Source organism: Podospora pseudoanserina (assembly GCF_035222485.1).
Source record: "Podospora pseudoanserina strain CBS 124.78 chromosome 7 map unlocalized CBS124.78p_7, whole genome shotgun sequence".
NCBI lineage: Eukaryota > Fungi > Ascomycota > Sordariomycetes > Sordariales > Podosporaceae > Podospora > Podospora pseudoanserina.
Genome location: NW_026946671.1, coordinates 274,098 through 288,916, shown reverse-complemented (window position 1 = coordinate 288,916; position 14,819 = coordinate 274,098). Strand labels below are relative to the sequence as shown.

At 52.1% G+C, this 14,819-nt stretch overlaps 4 protein-coding genes across 4 annotated transcripts; 3 read left to right on the top strand and 1 right to left on the bottom strand.

Moving 5' to 3' along the window:
- Positions 1 to 137: 137 nt before the first annotated feature.
- Positions 138 to 1,858, top strand: MRT4 (mRNA turnover and ribosome assembly protein). Its single transcript, XM_062950396.1, has 2 exons — positions 138 to 514; positions 606 to 1,858. Exons 1-2 carry the CDS (start codon positions 324 to 326, stop codon positions 1,270 to 1,272), a joined length of 858 nt encoding a protein of 285 aa, XP_062796409.1. The 5' UTR covers positions 138 to 323; the 3' UTR covers positions 1,273 to 1,858.
- Positions 1,859 to 4,326: 2,468 nt separating this feature from the next.
- QC764_707770 (uncharacterized protein) lies at positions 4,327 to 8,747 on the top strand (the record flags this gene model as incomplete). Its single annotated transcript, XM_062950395.1, has 2 exons — positions 4,327 to 7,062; positions 7,112 to 8,747. Exons 1-2 carry the CDS (start codon positions 4,685 to 4,687, stop codon positions 8,745 to 8,747), a joined length of 4,014 nt encoding a protein of 1,337 aa, XP_062796408.1. The 5' UTR covers positions 4,327 to 4,684.
- A 947-nt stretch (positions 8,748 to 9,694) lies between these two features.
- Positions 9,695 to 10,815, top strand: QC764_707760 (uncharacterized protein; the record flags this gene model as incomplete). Its single annotated transcript, XM_062950394.1, has 2 exons — positions 9,695 to 9,808; positions 9,901 to 10,815. The coding sequence occupies 2 exons, from the start codon at positions 9,695 to 9,697 to the stop codon at positions 10,813 to 10,815; spliced, it is 1,029 nt and encodes a 342-aa protein (XP_062796407.1).
- Positions 10,816 to 11,099: 284 nt separating this feature from the next.
- Positions 11,100 to 14,771, bottom strand: BRE1 (E3 ubiquitin-protein ligase bre1; the record flags this gene model as incomplete). Its single annotated transcript, XM_062950393.1, is given in 6 exon segments — positions 11,100 to 11,839; positions 11,897 to 13,537; positions 13,567 to 13,608; positions 13,683 to 13,826; positions 14,245 to 14,667; positions 14,673 to 14,771. Coding segments are annotated over 6 exon segments (2,523 nt in total). The 3' UTR covers positions 11,100 to 11,665.
- Between the last annotated feature and the right edge of the window lie 48 nt (positions 14,772 to 14,819).

Here is a 14,819-nt window from a genome sequence, read left to right as displayed (position 1 = left end):
GTCCCTCGACATAAAGTTCGGAAGGAAAAACCTCCCCTCCTATCAGGGCGGGGCATCCCGCCTGCAGCTCTCAATCGGTGTGGGGCACCACGCTTCACCGCCCAAAAATTCCCATGGCAGAAAAAACCAAAAGTTGGGGGGTCCCCCAGCAGTTTTCGGTCGATAACGCCCGCCACAGCAGCGAGCAGCCAACCCACCTCTCGACTTTTTCGCAACCCCAATTCCACCACCCCGAATTACTTTTTCCGATCTGGTCACATTGTCTCTTTTTGTCAACAGGCAATCTCTCGATTTTTCGGTACGGGGAAGGATATTACGCCAAGATGCCCAAGTCAAAGAGAGCAAAGGTCTACCACCTGACCCAGGTGTCCAAGAAGACGCGCGAGAACAAGGACAAGCTGTTTGCCAACATTCGGGACGCGATCCCCGAGTTTCAGTACTGCTGGGTGTTTAGCGTGGACAACATGAGGAATAATTACTTGAAGGATGTGAGGAGGGAGTTGAGTGATTCTCGGTATGCACCAATCCCCCCCCACACCCCCCCCCTTCCACCCTCCCTTTTAACTTCCCCATTGTGGTAGATGCTAACTCTTTTGGTGGATTAGACTCTTCTTTGGCAAGACTAAGCTCACCCTCCGCGCGCTCGGCTCCACGCCCGAAGAAGCCCAAGCTGACGGGATTCATCTTCTCGCACCGTATCTTACTGGGTCAGTCGGTTTGATTTTTACCAATCGTACCCCTGAAGAGATCAAGTCTTATTTTGAGAGCTTGACCCAAGTCGATTTCGCGCGGGCGGGGAGCGTGGCGACGAGGGATTTTGTGATTCCGAAGGGGTTGGTGTATTCCACTGGGGGGGAGGTGCCCAAGGAGCATGACGTCCCTGTCGCGCACACGCTCGAGCCGGAGCTGAGGCGGTTGGGGGTGCCGTGCCGGATGGTGAAGGGGAAGGTTTGCTTGGGCGTTGATGAAGAGGGGAATGGGTTTCAGGAGGAGGGGTATACTGTCTGTAAAGAGGGGGAGGTGCTGGATAGTCGGCAGACGAGGTTGTTGAAGCTGTTTAGTGTTTGTTTGGCGGAGTTCAAGGTTGAGCTGTTGGTGGTTTGGAAGGCGGCTGGGGGGGAGGTGGAGGTTATGGAGGGGGCGAGGGAGTATATTGAGAGGAAGAGGGAGGAGGCGAAGAGTGCGGGGAAGAAGAAGAAGGGTTCTTCGGGTGCTGGGGATGTTGTGATGGGGGGTGAGGATGATGAGGAGGAGGAGGAGGATAGCGAGTAAACTGGATCGGTTGGGGTTGGGAATGTTTGGTTTCTGTTTTTCTCATATAAGGGAAAGGTTTCGTGATGATACCAGAGCTTTTTACGTTTTTCCACAACGAGGGGCGATCGGTTTTTTTAGGACCTCCTTGTTTTTTTTTTTTTTTGTTTTTTTTTAAGTTTTGGCGTTTGGGAAGAAAAATGGAAAAATGGGAATTAATTTTCAGCATGTTGTTGGTCTGCTGTGAGTGTCCGGTGTTGGTGTTTGGTTTCGTCTGGCTTCCAAGATCTCGACTGGGTCAAACCTATGAAATCTGGACCAATCTCGATGCTCCTGCGTTAAGACACAAGAAACATAATCTAGTGAAGTGCCGCGCGGCAGTTGCGCTTCGGTATGAGATTGGGGTAGTCTGTAGATGACAGCTCTACTTAAAGCCTGCAGAGAGACGTCATTCAGGCTTCTGAACTAGGTCTCTGGGGTTTCACGTCTGTCAACTTGTCATTGCTGACTTTGGAGGAGTCTGGCTAGCCAGCAGGGCTTAGTCTCTCTTATCCGGTGTGGTCTAACCGTCCTGGGCAAAACAGTCGAAAACATTAAAATATATCAAAATCACAGCCAAAACTGGGTCTGTTTCGTGCCAAGTAATGTAGCAATATCTTAACCAACCCACGTTCGATTGATGGTTTGAATAATGCCCGTATTCCCAGTGACTTCCCAAGGCCTTGTAAATTGCCTTGCCCTGTGAGGCCTACTGCTTACTGAACTGCGAGGGCCCATTGAACTGTGAGGGTTACTGCCCATTGAACTGCGGCCACCGAAGCTATCGCCGAACCACCGAGTTTGACATTATAGCCAGGATCTTAGGCTTTAATTGTTTAGCTGTCTGGTACGAACCTCTGGCAAATGCAAGACGGGAGTACTGACATTGGAAAAACCAGTTTTCCCATACAAAATGTGGCCTTTGCGATCTTCATACACCCAAAGATTAATTCCTGACCGATTTGCCCAGGACGGCTAGACCATACCGGATAAGACACGCCATGCCCTGCTGGCTAGCCAGACCCCTTTGGGGTAGCTGGTGTAGCTTTGCTTTAGCTTGCACCTGGCAGCGCTATGTTCATCCTGTCTTCAATGCTGGCTTTCTGTAGAGCGGACGCCAAGGTAGCTTGAGAAACAGCTCGGTCATACTGACCGCGTAGTTGAAGTTGGCCTCTCTTTGGTACTAACACCACCGACTACGTTTTTTGATGTTGTAGGTAGTCGACAGGTGCTGTTCAGGCATTGATGCTTCTCGTAATACTTACCCTAAGGTATGTTGAGAGTGCTGCTGTACCGTGGTAGCTCTCCGTCTGAGCACCACCAACCAGCTCTCTACCTCTTGGTCATATGTATCACTAGGTACTTGAAAAAGTACCCATATTTCCCTAGACACAAAGCCGTGTCATGCAATTGGGTACCAAGACTGGCTGGAGATACCACATACCTTATCTCCTGGTGCGACTCTGCGTTTGTGTGTTGTCGTCTAGGTGCCGTGTGTGATGGTCGCACAGAAACTGTATCCTCGAATTCAGGGACCTTTGTACCACCCCCCATAGTCCAACCACCGAAAGTAGTCACCCGGGGAGATTCAAATCGCCATGACATCCTGTTTGGGAGAGGGGGATGTCAGCAGATGTCGAAGGATATCTTGTCATTCAATGCAGTTGGTGCATAGCGTAAAAATGATGGGTAGTTAGTCGAGACCAGCTATGAATAATAAGAACAAAAGGAACTTCCCAATAGAGCCGCAAGGTATGACGAAGTGTCTTGGCCTCTGACAGGTGTTTAGGTGTGGTTGAACTGCTTTCTGCTTGCTGGGTGCTCTTTTCATCATCCGATCTGCAGGTCACTGACACAAGCAACTGCGCCAAGAGACATGGGCCAAGGGTTCTCCAGATTTTCCATTTTCTTGGCCATCACGATGTGCCGTGCGCCGAATGTCTGGGCATGCCGCTATAGCCGCCACATTCCTGGTTTTTTGTGACCTTTTACACTGCATTCGCCGGCCAACCACGGAGGGAGGTACCGAGGTTGTGGTTTGCTGGATGGTTGCAATCGGCAGAATCGGGAGGATTTGTGAGCAAAAGTTTTGTTATCAGTGAATAGGGGCGGCGAAGTGTGATTGCTGAGCTGATAATATCGCCTGTTTGATATGATTATGTACGTGCCTCAGGGAGCGATGTTTTCTGCCCTGCTGGCCAGGCCGGTGATGATTCACAGCAGCCATCGGAGTCACCAGTTGGTGGGAGATTGGCGTTTACTGTACGCCATTTTCTATGTTCAATGTTCAGGTTCAGCCTTTCAAGCCACACCGAGTTCAACAGGTTCATGTACCCTCGGGTGTTTGGTTGGATGGTTGGTTGGACGGATATAAGTGAGGGTCGGGGTATTGTAGAGGCCGCAGTCCGACTTTGTCTCACGTCATATGCGGGAAGGGAGAGCTTGCAAGAGAGGTGCGATTGGAAGGCTATGAGGTGTATTTGACTCATCCGCTCAACTGACCGGACTCTTTCCAGCTTCCACGTGTAGAGTCAATGGAGGAAAATGTATGTTTCGCCGTTACACCGCATTCTTCTGTTCAGAGAAAGTAACTTGACTAAATAAAGGCTGCGCGCCTTGTCAGACGGGGCGTTAGGTAGCCGTGATATATGTACATCGTTACATGGGGAATAGTCTCGGAGAGTTGCCTAACCCCATTCAAGAATCAACTGGATCGATAGCGAGGGGTGCTGGGATGGGGGAAACGTGGAAGGCTGTGATCGCTGGGTTGGCGTATTCGGCAAATCGATATCGAAGAAAGTCCCCTTCTTTGTTATTTTGATGTTCGATCAGACCCGATGAATCTTTCGGCCGCTAGGCCGGTGGCAAGCCTGCGGGGTACTCCGCCTGTTGGGGAAGAAAGCATGTACTGTAGACGGCCCGGAAGCATGCTGGGCCGCCCATTTCGCATGCGTCGGTTGCCTTCTGCTTTTGTCAATATGTACGGCTCGGTTGACACCTCTTGATTGAGGGTGGGTGGGTACCACGGCCATGGAAATCCCGAGTGTCCGACACCTTGTCCCCTTTTATTGCTTCCTTCCCTGATCCTGACCTGTCTACCTAGGTGCGCAGTCCCTAGCATTTCTTGGCTTTGACCTGCTCCCCTTCTTGTCCTTTTTCTTCGACCTCGGCTTTTTTTTTTGGTTCTGAATACCTTCACTACTCTGCCAGGCAAGCCTCCGAGTAGTAAGCTGATCGAAGACACGGACCTAAGCTACGAATCGACCAGCCTATGCACGTCATTCAGTAAATTACGGGCCAATCGCTCGTCGCTTACCGCGTCTCACCCCCCTATTGCCAGTGAATAACGCGCCGCTGTTATTCATTTGCGCCGCCTCACAGGCCATCTGCCGCCATGGCAGCCGATCAGTACTCAGAGAAGTCGGAACCGACCCGCGCCGTCTCACCTGAGAGCCCCGAAATTCAAGAATCCAGAGACGTCAGTCCTTCAGCAGACCTTAAGAAGCTCGACAGCAAGGTCGTCGCACCCCCGCCAGAAGCAGACGATGACAAGGAGGCCGATCCCTTCAAGCACCTCCCAGAGAGGGAGGCCAAGATCCTGAGGGATCAGGTCTACACCCCCGATATCAAAGTTGGAGTTGCGACACTGTACCGTTATTCGTCGCGCAACGACATCATCATCTTGGTTGTTTCGGCAATATGCGCCATTGCCTCTGGAGCCGCTTTGCCATTGATGACGGTCGTTTTTGGCAATCTTCAGGGCACTTTCCAGGATTATTTTACACCCGGCAGCAACCTGTCTTACGATGAATTCACCAGCGAGCTTGGATCATTGTGCCTTTACTTCGTGTATCTGGCCATTGGAGAGTTCGTTACATCTTATGTTGCTACAGTTGGATTCATCTACTGCGGCGAGCATATCAGCGCCAAGATTCGCGAGCACTATTTGGAAAGCTGCATGAAGCAGAACATCGGTTTCTTCGACAAGCTCGGCGCTGGTGAGGTCACCACACGCATCACGGCCGACACCAATCTCATCCAGGAAGGAATCTCGGAGAAGGTTGGGTTGACGCTCCAAGCCGTCGCCACTTTCGTTGCTGCCTTCGTCATCGGCTTTGTGAGCTACTGGAAGTTGACTCTTATTCTTATGAGCACTGTCGTGGCTCTCTTGCTGGTTATGGGCACTGGCTCAACGTTCATTGTTAAGTATTCTAGGCAAAACATCAGTGCCTACGCTCAGGGTGGTTCGGTGGCCGAGGAGGTCATTAGCAGTGTCCGCAACGCCGTTGCCTTTGGCACCCAGGATCGCCTCGCTAAGCAGTATGATGTTCACCTCATCAAGGCCGAGTTCTTCGGCTTCAAGCTCAAGAGCGTTCTGGGCGTCATGGTTGCTGGTATGATGCTTATTCTGTATCTAAACTACGGCCTTGCTTTTTGGATGGGCTCGGTCTTCTTGCTTGACGGCTCCACGACGCTCAGCAAGATCCTGATCGTCATGATGGCTGTCATGATGGGCGCCTTCAACTTGGGCAATGTCGCGCCTAACATGCAGGCTTTTACCACCGCTCTCGGTGCCGCCGCCAAGATCTACAGCACCATCGACCGTATCTCCCCGATCGATCCATCGACTGACGACGGCATCAAGCTCGAGAAGGTGGAGGGAACCATTCGTCTCGAAAACATCAAGCATATCTACCCTTCCCGTCCTGAGGTTGTGGTCATGGACGACGTTACCCTCGAGATTCCTGCTGGCAAGGTCACCGCGCTCGTTGGAGCTTCCGGCAGTGGCAAGTCGACTATCATTGGTCTGGTCGAGCGATTCTACGCGCCTATCGAAGGAACTGTGTATTTGGATGGTGTCGACATTTCCACTCTGAACCTCCGCTGGTTGCGCCAGCAGATTGCCCTTGTCTCTCAGGAACCAACACTCTTCGGCACTACCATCTACGAAAACATCCGCCACGGGTTGATTGGTACCAAGTGGGAAAATGAGGGCCCTGAAAAGCAGAGAGAGCTCATCGAGGACGCGGCCAGGAAGGCCAACGCTCACGACTTCATCACATCTCTTCCTGAAGGCTACGAAACAAACGTCGGTGAACGTGGTTTTCTCCTCAGTGGTGGCCAGAAGCAACGCATTGCTATCGCTCGTGCTGTGGTGTCGGATCCCAAGATTTTGCTCCTTGATGAGGCCACCAGCGCATTGGATACTAAGTCTGAGGGCGTTGTACAGGCTGCTCTGGAGGTTGCTTCTGAAGGCCGTACCACCATCACCATTGCTCATCGGTTGTCAACCATCAAGGATGCTCACAACATTGTGGTCATGACCAAGGGCAAGATCGTCGAACAGGGTACACACGACGAGCTCTTGGAAAAGCGTGGCTCATACTACAACTTGGTTACTGCTCAGGCTATCGCCGCTGTCAATGAGATGACTGCTGAGGAAGAGGAGGCCATCAACGAGGAAGAGGAAGCTGCTCTTATCCGCAAGGCATCCGCCGCCCAGAAACAGGAGGGTGTCCCCGAGGACCCAGAGGACGATATCAATGCCAAACTCAACAGGAGCAAGTCGACCCAGAGTGTCAGCTCCATGGCATTGGCCGGACGTGCCAAGGCCACTCCCAATAAGTATAGCTTGTGGACTCTGATCAAGGTGATTGCCAGCTTCAACAAGAAGGAGTGGAAGCTCATGTTGATTGGTCTATTCTTTTCTGCTATCTGCGGTCTGGGTAACCCGACCCAGGCTGTCTTCTTCGCCAAGCTTATCACTGCCCTGTAAGTTTTCCTGTTTGTTGTGCATTCGACCATAGCTGATATTTTTCAGGTCTATTCCCCCCACAACCCAAGAGGCCAGAGACTTTATGAAATCTGAAGCCTCTTTCTGGTGCCTCATGTACTTGATGTTAGCCCTCGTCATGTTCATCGCTTTCACGGCCCAAGGCATCGTCTTTGCGAAGTGCAGTGAGCGCCTCATCCACCGTGTTCGCGACAGGTCTTTCCGCACCATGCTCCGCCAGGATGTCGAGTACTTTGATACCGATGAGCATTCGGCTGGTGCTCTCACCTCGTTCTTGAGCACTGAAACGACACATGTTGCTGGCTTGAGCGGTTCTACTTTGGGCACTTTGATCATGGTCACCTCGACACTCATTGCTGCTTGCACCGTTGCGCTTGCCATAGGCTGGAAGTTGGCTTTGGTCTGCATTGCTACTATGCCTCTCCTTATTGGATGCGGTTTCTTCCGGTTCTGGATGCTTGCTCACTATCAACGCCGCGCGAAGCGTGCCTACCAGGGCTCCGCCAGCTTTGCTTCCGAGGCCATCACTGCCATTCGCACCGTTGCTTCGCTCACTCGGGAGCAGGATGTGCTTCGCAACTATCGCGAGTCATTGGCTATTCAGCAACGCGCCAGTCTTATCTCGGTCTTGAAGTCGAGTTTGCTGTACGCCGGCTCTCAGTCGCTCATGTTCTTGGCCTTTGCGCTCGGTTTCTGGTACGGCGGTACTTTGATCGCCAAGTACGAGTACGACATGTTCCAGTTCTTCTTGGTCTTTACCTCTGTCATCTTCGGTGCTCAGTCTGCCGGCTCGGTGTTCTCTTTTGCTCCCGACATGGGCAAGGCGGCCGAGGCCTCTCGCAACCTCAAGACTCTGTTCGACATGAAGCCGACTATCGATACTTGGTCCGAGGACGGCGACAAGGTTGAGGCCATCGAGGGGAGCTTGGAGTTCCGCGATGTTCACTTTAGGTACCCTACTAGACCCGAGCAGCCTGTCCTGCGTGGGCTCAACCTCACCATCTCGCCTGGTCAGTATGTTGCTCTTGTCGGTGCCTCTGGATGCGGCAAATCGACCACCATCGCTCTTCTGGAACGCTTCTACGACCCTCTCGCTGGTGGTATCTTTGTCGACGGCAAGGAGATTAGCACTCTCAACATTAACGAGTACCGCAGCTTCATTGCGCTCGTGTCTCAGGAGCCTACACTGTACCAGGGCACCATCAAGGAAAACATCTTGCTCGGTGCACCCTATGAGGTGTCTGATGAGCAGATCAAGTTTGCCTGCCAGGAAGCCAACATTTATGACTTTATTCTCTCGCTTCCTGATGGATTCAATACTGTTGTTGGTTCCAAGGGTGCTCTGCTCAGCGGTGGCCAGAAGCAGCGTATCGCCATTGCTCGTGCCTTGGTCCGCGATCCCAAGATTTTGCTTCTTGACGAGGCTACTTCGGCGCTTGACTCCGAGTCTGAACACGTTGTGCAGGCTGCTTTGGACAAGGCTGCCAAGGGGAGAACGACAATTGCGGTGGCGCACAGACTGAGCACGATTCAAAAGGCGGATATCATTTATGTGTTTGATCAGGGGAGAATAGTGGAGAAGGGAAGTCACTCTGAGTTGATGAAGGCCAACGGCAGATATGCCGAGTTGGTCAACTTGCAGAGTTTGGAGAAGAACCGGTGATTTTGTTTCAAGAAGAAGTAGAGTTTGTTTTTGGCTGCCGTTTTTCGAGATATCCCACATAGCAAGCAAGCAAGTCAAACCAAAAAGGCGAGGCGTTTGGGTTGGTATATTTCCGCGTCTGGTTCGAGTACACATTTTACACATTTACTAGGTTATTATATAGTTGGATGGGAAGGCAAGAGTGTGTGTTGTATGCGCTACTCAGTGCTGTAATTGTAAAAAATATTATGACAGCTTCATCAGACGCTTGATTTCTTTAGTGAAATAAAGTGAGGCAACCCGTTCGTTGATAACGTTACAAGCTTGGCACGCCCATACTGTGGTATGCTGTCGGCGGTTCAAATGAGATGAGATAAGGTGGCAGTCTAGCCTTGCAGAGGAAGGACTGCGAGATGGTATCAAAATGAGACGGGAATTTTGCTACAGTCGCCTAGTTGCCTCACGCTCATGACCTATTCTGTTTGATGCCGTAGAAGCGGTTGACGTGTTCAAAAGACGGCCATTCGCCACTGCATTTTAACTGCCAGCGAAGTGAGTTGAGTGAGCTTACGGCCACTTGAGTGGCCCCACTTATCACTACCCAACTTATTTCCCTACTACACCACATTCACTCACTTAACTACATCTGCTACGCGCAATTTTTATCAGGTTTTCTACCAGAACGGTTTGTAAGTCCGGGCGTGTTTATAAGTTCTAGACAAGCACTAACTGAAGAATAGGTGGCAATCATCAGATATCTGGCCTTTTGGAGTGTGTTGTGACTGACGAGGCTAAAAAGTGCGTGTGTGAGGAGAAGTTGCCTACGCGTCTTAGACGCTGACAGTTTGGACAAAGAAACCGAGCCGAGGCTGCCAATCGCTCCCGTTCTTACTCACTTGGCCTACACCTCAAGTTTTGCTATAACTCCAAGCTTATATTGAGGCTATCACCAACCCTCAACCACCAGCATGCACCACCTCATCTCCAACCCCGCGGCCCTCCTCGCTGCCACGGCCCTCCTTTCCTTCTCAGGCCAAGCAACAGCAGCAGCCAAACCTAAGAACGCCATTCTCCTCTCCCAAGTACGCCCCCTTTTCTGCGCCAATTCCCACCCCTTTCTATCTATCCAGTAGTCCCAGCTTGATGGCCCCCCTCTTTACTGACACTTCCACAGGTTAAAAGTCTCACCTTAAACTCTCACTCCAAAACCACCTCCCGCCGCGTCTCCCCCATCCCCCAACTAAAATGTACATCCCCGCCCAAACTCTGCTCCCTCCCCGAAGCCTCCTCCATCACAACCATGCGCTGCCTCAACACCGGCTCCTCTTACACATCCGAAGACATAGAATGGTCCTGCACCGCCTCCCTGCCCCCCACCCTCCGCCTCGACAGGACAGAGGTTATTTGCGAGGGGTACGATTCCCCGGATGACCCTTATGTCCTAAAAGGGAGTTGCGGGGTGGAGTACACTTTACAGCTCACCGATCAAGGCAGGCAGGAACACCCTGGTTTGTACTTCAAACCGGGTCTGTTGATGAACGACAAGAATGAAACAGATTGGGGGGGTGTACTCTTCGGAATCATTTTTGTCGGAGTGCTGGTGTGGATTATCTGGGGGGGCTGGAGGGGGGCGAGGGATAGTACTGCCAATGGGCAGAGGAGACAACCACGGACAGGAGGGGGTTACGGTTCGGGGTGGGGGGGTAACAACGATGACGATGACGATCCGCCTCCTCCTTACCCTGGTTCTGGTTTAGGAAGGGGGACTAGACGCCCGAAAACAACGAGTTCGAGTTCCAGACAGTCACAACAGCAGGAACAGGGCTGGCGGCCAGGGTTTTGGACGGGGCTGGCGTCGGGGGCGGCGGGGGGGTATATGGCTGGGCAGAGGAGGGGGAATAATTCCAGTACTTTCGGGGGGTATAACAACAGCAATTATGAGGACAACTACCGCGGCGGGTCGAGCAGGTTTGGAGGTGGGGGGAGCGGTTGGGGCAGTGGTGCTGCTGGACCGTCGAGGTCGTCTGGCTCGGGGAGTTCTGGATCAAGTCATGAAAGCACTGGGTATGGGTCTACTTCGAGAAGATAGACAGAAGACACGGCACGATGGTATAGATGCCTAGATAAACAATCATCTAACAAGTAACAAGAGGTGTTGAATGTTGTTTTACTTCTTTGTACACTACTTCCCCCTCCTTCCTTCTTTCTTTCTGATATACCTCCCAAAACTTTAGCAAAGGCTGGCAGAGTATCAATCCCTATATAAAAGCACTCATCACCACCCTTATACTCAACTCCCCATCCCAGCCAACCCCACCCAACATAGCAGGAAAAAAATGATGATATGCCTAATAACTCCCTGCCATCTATATCCTGCCTTCTCCTTCTCATTTCTTTTCCTTGTCCCCCATCTCACCAAGGAGAAAAATGTAATGCGAAAATATCAAGAGCCAGAAGCCAAGGCAGGGTAGCCAGACCCAAGGATGCCGAGCCGCAAAGAGTAAAACTAGAAAAAACTTATTCGTACTACTCTCACACGGTAGAATTACAAAACGCTTTGTGTGGCGAAGAGATCCAAGCATCAACAGAAACGAAAATTATCACCCCTTTCAAGCTTCTCCCTCCGCTGTTTCTACAGTGTCATAGTGATAAATCGTTTCGATAACGGCGTCCAGGGACCAATGGACCAAAACTGCGCAGCCCGCGTCGATCCATCGTTCAGGTCGATTCTTGTGAGCCTGAACCAAGGGCAATCAGGCTGACGAGTTTGGCAATGGTGAAGATATGGCGGTGTTCAAGGCGGTGATCAAGGCGGCGACGGACCCGGCGACGACAAGAGCTAGAAACAACAGAGCCTACTCGTCTTCCCCCTCTCTCTCATCCTTCCTCCCTGGCCCAAATCTGCGCCCGATTTCATCCAGGTCAGCCCCAGAACGAGCCTAAAGGTGGGCCGCCATGGCATCGGATCGGTCAAACGCCTTGTTGCAGCTCGGGCACTTGCGCATTCGGTTGGCCAGCCGGTCGTCCACGCAGCTGTTGCAGAAAACATGACCACATCCCTTCAGTATCGTGTTTTTGAAATTGCTGCGGCAAACAGAGCAAATAACCAAGTTCTGTCAAAATGTTAGCTTCCACTCTGATGCGCATGACAGAGACGGAAAAAAACCTACCCGCAAAGCCTCCTCTTCATCGGTTGAGTTGCCGCGACACTTGGCCCTCAGTTTGCTAATTTCCGAGTTCTTCTCCTCTAACCGTGCCTTGATCTTGTCCAGCTCTTGCTCCCGGCTCATAGTTTGCTCCTTCATGCTAGCCACTGTGGCGTCCTTGGCCTTGAGCAGTTCGGTCAAGTTGGCAATCTGGCCCTTGACCGAGTCGGCTCTTCTGGTCGCTTCCGCTGTCAACAACTCAAGCCTCTTCTTCTCCGCTGCCATGCTTGCGGCCTCGGTCTTGAGAGTTGCAATTTGCTTCTCCAGGTTGCTGATGACACTTCTCGTGGAATGCTCCACGTCCTTGAGCTGTGCGATGATTTCGGAGCTCCTTGAGTTTTGCGAACGCAAGGTACGGATCTCCTGAAGCCGAATATCCATGTCTTTCCGTGCCGCAAAGTACTTCTGGTCCGCTTTGGCTTTCTCGGCCATGAGTGTGTTGATGCGCTCTTCGACAGCGTTGTTGTCCATGGTTTTGGAATGCGCGAGCACCATGGCCTTTTTGTACGACTTCTCCAGAAGCGGAAGTTCCGCATTGATCGAGGCATAGTCTTTCTCAAGTTTGGCGCACTTTGCCCGGAGCTCCTCAATCGACAAAGATTCGAGATTCGGTTGTGCGTCGGTCATGACCACGTCCTCACTTGGTCGCAGTCGTTCCAGCTCAGATTCAAGTTGGGTGATGCGATCCATCTTGGCGTTCACGAGTTCCTTCATTTGATCCAAAGCAGCCCTTTCTTGATCCTGAGCGGCCTTGCGCATGGCCAACTCAGCTACCAAGTCGTCTCTGGCAGCTCGAATCCGCGTAAGGTCCTGATCCTTTGCCTGTATTTGGTCCTCCGCCTCGGACACTACGAGCTGAGCCTCGGCCTCCACCTTAACTTGCCAGTCAGACCTTTCTGCTCGTAGCTTCTCGGCCTCCTCGCGTAGCTGCTTGTTAGTGGCTTCCAGATGGTTGATGCGCTTGATAAGATCCTCATTCTGGAGCTTGAAATGCTTGAAAACGTCTGTTCGAACATAATCTTCATCAGAGACACTTTCCCTCTTTGTTTTGAAGGTCGAGTTCTCTTCCATGAGGGCTTTGTTTTCGGAGATAATGGCCTCAATCTGCAACTTTTGCCTGTTGACAACAGCTTGCGCCTCCTTGTAAAGTGCCCTCAACTCGCTGGTGTTGCCATCGGTGTCGTCGGAAGAATCACCATTTTCCTCCGTCTTGACTGGCCGTGTCGTCGCACTGGCCAGGGCCTTTTGTTCCAGCTTTTGAACCTGGACGCTTCTCACACGGTCTAGTTTTCTCTCCGCCTTGATTGCTTTCAGCGTTGCTTGGTCATATTGTTCCGAGAGAAGCGCCTTATCCGACTCGAGCCTGTCCAGCTTCAGATGTAACTCCTTTTGTTGCGCGAGTGCCGTCTTGAGCTGAGATTCAAGCTTGGCAACGTCTGGCTTTACCTCGCCACGTGAGCTTGCTAGACGCTGAAAAATGGATTCGGCCTTGGATTTGAAAGCTTTGCCCTTGTCACCCAAATGTCTCTGGAACTCCTTACTGTCCTTAAAGCCGAGTGCGGTTGACGATGGGAATGGCGAGTCTAACAAAGTCAGAAGTGGATACTGGATAAGACTTGACAAGGATTTCGTACCTGACGGAGAGCGAGATGATACTGTGCCATCGACGAGTAACTCTATTTCTTGCAGTAACTAGTTGTGGCGCATTAGCTGCGGTGTTCCGGACGGAAAAATGTGGCAGCAAACTCACCTGATGTAGCCAGGCGTCGACAACTCGGATATGGTCGTCGTGGTCGGTGTGGTTCTTTTCGAGCTCCTGTACGCGACTCTCAAGGCTTGCTTTTTCTCGTTTGTACTCTTGCATCTGGCGATATATGGCGCCCTTGGTATATTCCTACATGTACCGCAAACTTGTCAGCCAAAACCATCACCCTAGTACTCGGCCGAGAGGAACGTGTATACACATCGTAGCGGAGAGGCAGCGAAGTAAGAGTGATGAGCAGTGATGAGACACTAGAAGAAACCTGGTAGAACTCGGGCGCGCTGTGTATTTGGCAGCAGGCCACGCATTAGCCGCGGTCAAGGCGAGCAACTCGTGCAGAAACATCGCGCTGGATGGAGACTGTCACCCATCACTCGGCAGGGCCGCAAACTGGTTGGCGCGCGATGGCAGAGCAGGGGTCCGAGTGGCCTGCTCGATGAGTGCCGGAATAGGAATGAGGAGGGATGGGATAGGAGAGAGGATGCTGGATGGCCGGGGCAGGTGGTGATGACGCGGGGGGGGGGGAGAGGGCTGTCGTGTGACGACTCACCTCAATCCAGGCCTCTTCTTTCATGTCGCCAGAGTCATCCTTGGACTTTCCGCTGCCGTTGACCTGATGGCGCTTGCTCGGGGGAGCTACTTCGTCGACCGCGCCGGACGCGGGTCTCTTCCTGTCCTCCATCTTGGCAAAGCTGGACGGACGAGGCAACGCGGACGGGGAGGTGGCAACCGGCATCAGAATGGCCGCGCGAGATTTGGATTTTTGACTTGCAAAAGCCAAAGGAAAGGGTCGATCAGGGCGGGGGGAAAAGATTAAGATGATTAAAGTAAAGTACGAGTGGAAATCTGGGTCAGTGGGTTTCGGCGTCTGTGTGGCCCGGCGGTGCCCCAATGATGGGAAGAATGAATGAGCGTGGGAGCGTGAGCGAGTTTGGAATTGGAAGAAGCAGAGACAAGAGAGAAAGAGAGCCCGCTGACTTCGACTGCAAGTTCGCCAAGGAATTCCCAGAGATGGCTCCTTTTTGAGGCCGCTAGTCCTGTTTCGGCTTTAGCGGGGCAGCTTGGTGGGGACTGCATTTCTTATGCGCGTCCCAGCTCTGTTCCGACGTGCTTTTCACCTAATCC